Source organism: Sardina pilchardus, chromosome 1, assembly GCF_963854185.1.
Source record: "Sardina pilchardus chromosome 1, fSarPil1.1, whole genome shotgun sequence".
Taxonomy (NCBI): domain Eukaryota; kingdom Metazoa; phylum Chordata; class Actinopteri; order Clupeiformes; family Clupeidae; genus Sardina; species Sardina pilchardus.
Window position 1 is genome coordinate 29,758,717 of NC_084994.1, and position 5,000 is coordinate 29,763,716.

General features: G+C 45.3%; 1 protein-coding gene across 1 annotated transcript in view; it reads left to right on the forward strand.

The window, feature by feature from the left end:
- Window positions 1-5,000, forward strand: part of LOC134087453 (spectrin beta chain, non-erythrocytic 1-like) — a 64,345-nt gene that overhangs the window by 44,931 nt on the left and 14,414 nt on the right. Inside the window, exons 22-25 of the mRNA XM_062540961.1 lie at window positions 558-647; window positions 1,402-1,680; window positions 3,257-3,387; window positions 3,690-3,894. Of these exons, the coding sequence (XP_062396945.1) occupies window positions 558-647; window positions 1,402-1,680; window positions 3,257-3,387; window positions 3,690-3,894 (705 nt within the window). The remainder of the gene's footprint in view (window positions 1-557; window positions 648-1,401; window positions 1,681-3,256; window positions 3,388-3,689; window positions 3,895-5,000) is intronic.

The window sequence follows — 5,000 nt, forward strand, 5'->3', positions numbered from 1 at the left end:
CACTTGGAGTGTGTGTGTGTGTGTGTGTGTGTGTGTGTGTGTGTGTGTGTGTGTGTGTGTGTGTGTGTGTGTGTGTGTGTGTGTGTGTGTGCGTGTGTGAACGTGTGTGTGTGTGTGTGTGTGTGTGTGTGTGTGTGAATACGTGTGAGTATGAGAGAGTCAACAATAGTTTTTAGCAGGAGATGTTATAGAACTGATGACTCAAGTGTATCCATGTGTATTTGGATGTATGTCATAAAAGATGACAAATAAAAAAGAGTAGCTGTGTGCACATCCCACCTTGCAGGTGCAGGACAAATTAAAGTAGCTTCAATAAAAAAAATATAATGTCCGCAACACTGCTATTTGCTCCCGTTTAATGTTTAAAAGACAAGCAACGTTTCGACCCTACTGGGTCTTCATCAGGCACAATGGATGCAATAAATGATGAAAATAAAAATAATCTCTCTCTTTTACTATGTATGCTTACTTTCGCTGTGTGAGAGAGAATACTGAAACCCATCTGAAAACTGATTCGGGACTACCACTGACCAGTGCTCATTCTCATTCCCCCACAGCTCTGGGTTGAGGAGAGGATGCCCATCGCCATGTCCACTGACCACGGGCACAACCTGCAGACTGTCCAGCTACTCATCAAGAAGAACCAGGTACGCCATAGCTGCAGCTACACCACCTCTGCTGCTCCACATCTGCCACTCCTCAGAGGTGGAAAAATCCAGTTTCAGAGAGTTAAAGTCCTACCACATCATGGCCGAGTTTCCCAGATTCGTTAAGAAGCTCTTAAGTGCTAAGAACTTCTTAGGAGCGTTCTAAGAACGTTCATAGAGCGCTCCTAAGAAGTTCTTAGCACTTAAGAGCTTCTTAACAAATCTGGGAAACCCGGCCAATAACTGTGGCAACCATTCATTTAAACCAGCTGATTCTGATTAGCACAACTCTTCAGCTAGGTACAGTGGTACAGTGGAGCAGCTAATTGATGAGATCACCTGTGCTCGCCAAGTGCACAGGTACAGAACCGACACATGATTGGACTTTTACTTTCTGAAGCTGGAGTTTTCCACCTCTGCCACTCGTCACATGAGATCCATAAGGTCAGGGGTTCATGGCACTTGGCAAAATGTATGGCAACAGTTAATATAGCCATAGCAATATACTGTAGGCATTTGCATCCACTTGCTAATAACTAATAAGTTACAAGTTTAACATATATGGGTTTTGAGGACCCTACTTCGGGATTAGACACACAAACTCACCTCACCATTTCTCCTCTTTTTCCTCCATCTCTTCATATCCTCTTCTCCTCGCTCCTCACCATAACCCCCCCCTCTCTCTCTCTCTCTCTATCTCTCTCCCTCCCTCTCTCTCTCTCTCCCTCTCTCCTTCTCCTTCTCCCACCACCAGACCCTCCAGAAGGAGGTCCAGGGCCACCAGGTGCGCTTCGACGACATCTTCGAGCGCAGCCAGAGCCTGGCGGGCGACGAGAGCTCCAGCGCGGAGGTGATCCGGGCGCGGCTGGCCGAGCTGCAGGACCTGTGGGACCGGCTGGCCGACGAGACGGCCAAGCGCCACGGCCGCCTGGAGGAGGCGCACAAGGCCCAGCAGTACTACTTCGACGCCGCCGAGGCCGAGGCCTGGATGAGCGAGCAGGAGCTCTACATGATGTCCGAGGAGAAGGCCAAGGTGAGCTCCTCTTTGGAGAGTTGTCATCAGAGTTATCGGTGGAATTTACCATTAAAATTAGTATTACGATCGAATTATCAGTAGAATTATCGTTAGAGTTACCATTAGAATAAGTATTACTATTGAATTACCAGAAGAATTATCGTTAGGGTTACCATTAGAATTACAGTATCATTAGAGTTACCATTAAAATTAGTATTGCAATTGAATTATCAGTAGAACTATCGTTGGAGTTAAATTAGCACTACATTTGAATTATCAGTAGAATTATCGTTAGAGTTACCATTAAAGGGACACTTCACCGATTAGCATTAAGCTTTGTATCTTTAGAAAACCAGTCATGTTTTTTAATGGTTGTGCATCATTCCCTCAGTTTGCCTTGAGATGGGAGAAATACGGATTTCAATGTTAGACTTCCTGCTTTCAATTATGTAAAAATCATCATTTTACATCATTGAAAGCAGGAAGTCCTATTCATGGGCTTCATTGAAATCCGTATTTCTCCCATCTCAAGGCAAACTGAGGGAATGATGCACAACCATTCAAAAACATGACTGGTTTTCTAAAGATACAAAGCTTAATGCTAATCGGTGAAGTGTCCCTTTAATACCAGCATTGTAATATCAGTAGAATGATCAGTCACTGCATCTTTGAATCACTCGTTAGAAGATTGTACAGTACTTGTGGTTCGAGTGCCAAAGCCATTTAAAAGTTGAAAGAAGTAATGCGATTGGCATTTCAATCATAACATGAGGGATTGAATACACACCTCCTCCTACACAAACACACACACACACACGCACACACACACACAGATGGAGAGAGAATGAAGCACACACAGGTGTAGTTCTGCGGCGTGTCATTATTGAATTTGAGGAAGGTAATGATATCGATCGCGGTCCGTTAAGTTTCTGTGGTGCTGTCGTGAATTGTTTAGCGACACAATAAAAGCGGGAAGTCGTGGTTAAGTGGCGATGACCCCTGGCGACCCCCTCGCTGAGGCTGGGTTGCTCTCTGTGTCATAACAAGTAAGGCGTTTTCTCACGCTCGTCATCTGACCTGAACAAATAGGTTTGTTCAGTTTGACCGTAGACTGTGTTCTATACATACAGTGAGTGTTACTATTTTATTGGCACATGTTCATATTATCTCAGCTCGACAGATTCTTCCTCTGTGGTGATTAATGACGTCTATCTTAAGTAGGGTTCAGACCAAAGATTCCAGACGAGACGAGACGAGACGAGCCGCGACGTTCTAAAACCTTGCGACTGCGACTCAACATGTTTAATGCTCTGCGACGGCTTGCGACGGCTTGCAACTACGAGCAACTTCTAATTCACACCGCTGCAACTCCGTCTCGTCGCGTCGGGAATCTTTGGTGTGAATTGGGCTTTATAGTACAGTGCAGTATTAGTATAGTACAGTATAGTAAAGTACAGTGTTGCAGTTGTGTGTGTTATGGGTGTGAGCCTGTGTGTGTGTGTATCGTAAAATACAGTGTTGCAGTTGTGTGTGGTACGGGTGTGAACCTCTGTGTGTGTGTGTGTGTGTGTGTGTGTGTGTGTGTGTCCCTCAGGATGAGCAGAGTTCGGTGGCCATGTTGAAGAAGCACCAGATCCTGGAGCAGGCGGTGGAGGACTACGCAGAGGCCGTCCACCAGCTGTCCAAGACCAGCCGGGGACTGGTGGCCGCGGGACACCCAGAAAGGTGCGTGTGTGTGCGCGTGTGTGTGTGTGTGTGTGTGTCCATCAGTGTGAATGTTCTCTATTACCAGAAGTGCTACCTTCACTTGGATTTTTATCAGTGATAGTTATTTTTGTGTCTGTGTGTGCATTTAAATAGAGAACACAAATACTACTTTTCTATCATTCTGTTATCACTACATGACATCCTTTGTTTCTTTCTTCAATTCTCTCTCTACCTTCTTTTTACCCCATCCTTGTGCTTTCCTTTCTTTTTTTCTTTCTCTTTCCTCTCTCTCTTCTCTATCTCTTTCCCTCCCTCCCTAGTGAGAGGATAGGTATGCGTCAGTCGCAGGTGGATAAGTTGTACGCGGGTCTGAAGGACCTGTCGGAGGAGAGGAGGGGGAAGTTGGACGAGAGGTTCCGTCTGTTCCAGCTCAACCGCGAGGTGGACGACCTGGAGCAGTGGATCGCCGAGAGGGAGGTGGTGGCCGGCTCGCACGAGCTGGGACAGGACTACGAGCACGTCACGGTGAGGGGACGGCCCCGAGCCGACACACGCACACACACACACACACACACACACACACACACACACACACACACACACACACACACACACACACACACACACACACACACACACACATATCTTTGGAATCGATTTACACACACACACACACGCACACACATACACACACACACACACACACACACACACACACACACACACACACACACACATATCTTTGGAATCAATTTACACACACACACACGTGCACACACACACACACAAGCACACACACACACACATACACACACACACACACACACTTGTAACACACACACACACACACTTGTAACACCAGGTTCTTACAGACCAAAAAGTTGCCAGACATCAAAGGAAAGTCAGAGGGGAAATGTAATCTTATAATTTACAGTAATTTTACAATTGTATTGAGTTGGGGTAGCTGTTCACTTTCAAACTTGAGCACACCACAATAACACCACCAGTATTCCAAGATAAAAAAAAATAAAGAAAGAAACACTCCAATCGCAGAAACTCAAACAGTCCTGGAAGTAGGCAGTCAGCTCCAGGCTACAGCCAGTGGTCCTTTAACATTAGTTCATTAGATTTTACTTACTAAATAAGATACATTTATTTTTATTTAAAGATTATAAGTTTACTCTTAAAACAGATTAATACAATTCAGTGTTAGCACAAGTCCAGTTCATACGGCTATGATTCTTCTTCTTCTTCATCTTCTCCCCTAATGGCGAGGCTCTTCCTGCCTGAGTGCGCTGGCTCCCCCACAGCTCTGGTCCCGTTACTACACCTCATACCCACATCAGTCCCCCATCAGTTACACACACACTTCTTATACACACTTATGTGCATGGATTATTGAGCAGATTGCTCTATTGCTCTCTCTCTCTCTGCCTCTCTCTCATACACACATACACACACACAATTAGAGGAGTACTTACAGTAACTACTTAAATATTCATCTTTCATATTCAGTTTTGTGCACCACGGACACCCACACACACACCCACACACACACACACACACACACACACACACACACACACACGGTTTAGACAATTTAAGGACTGATTTGATTTATTGCTGGCTCA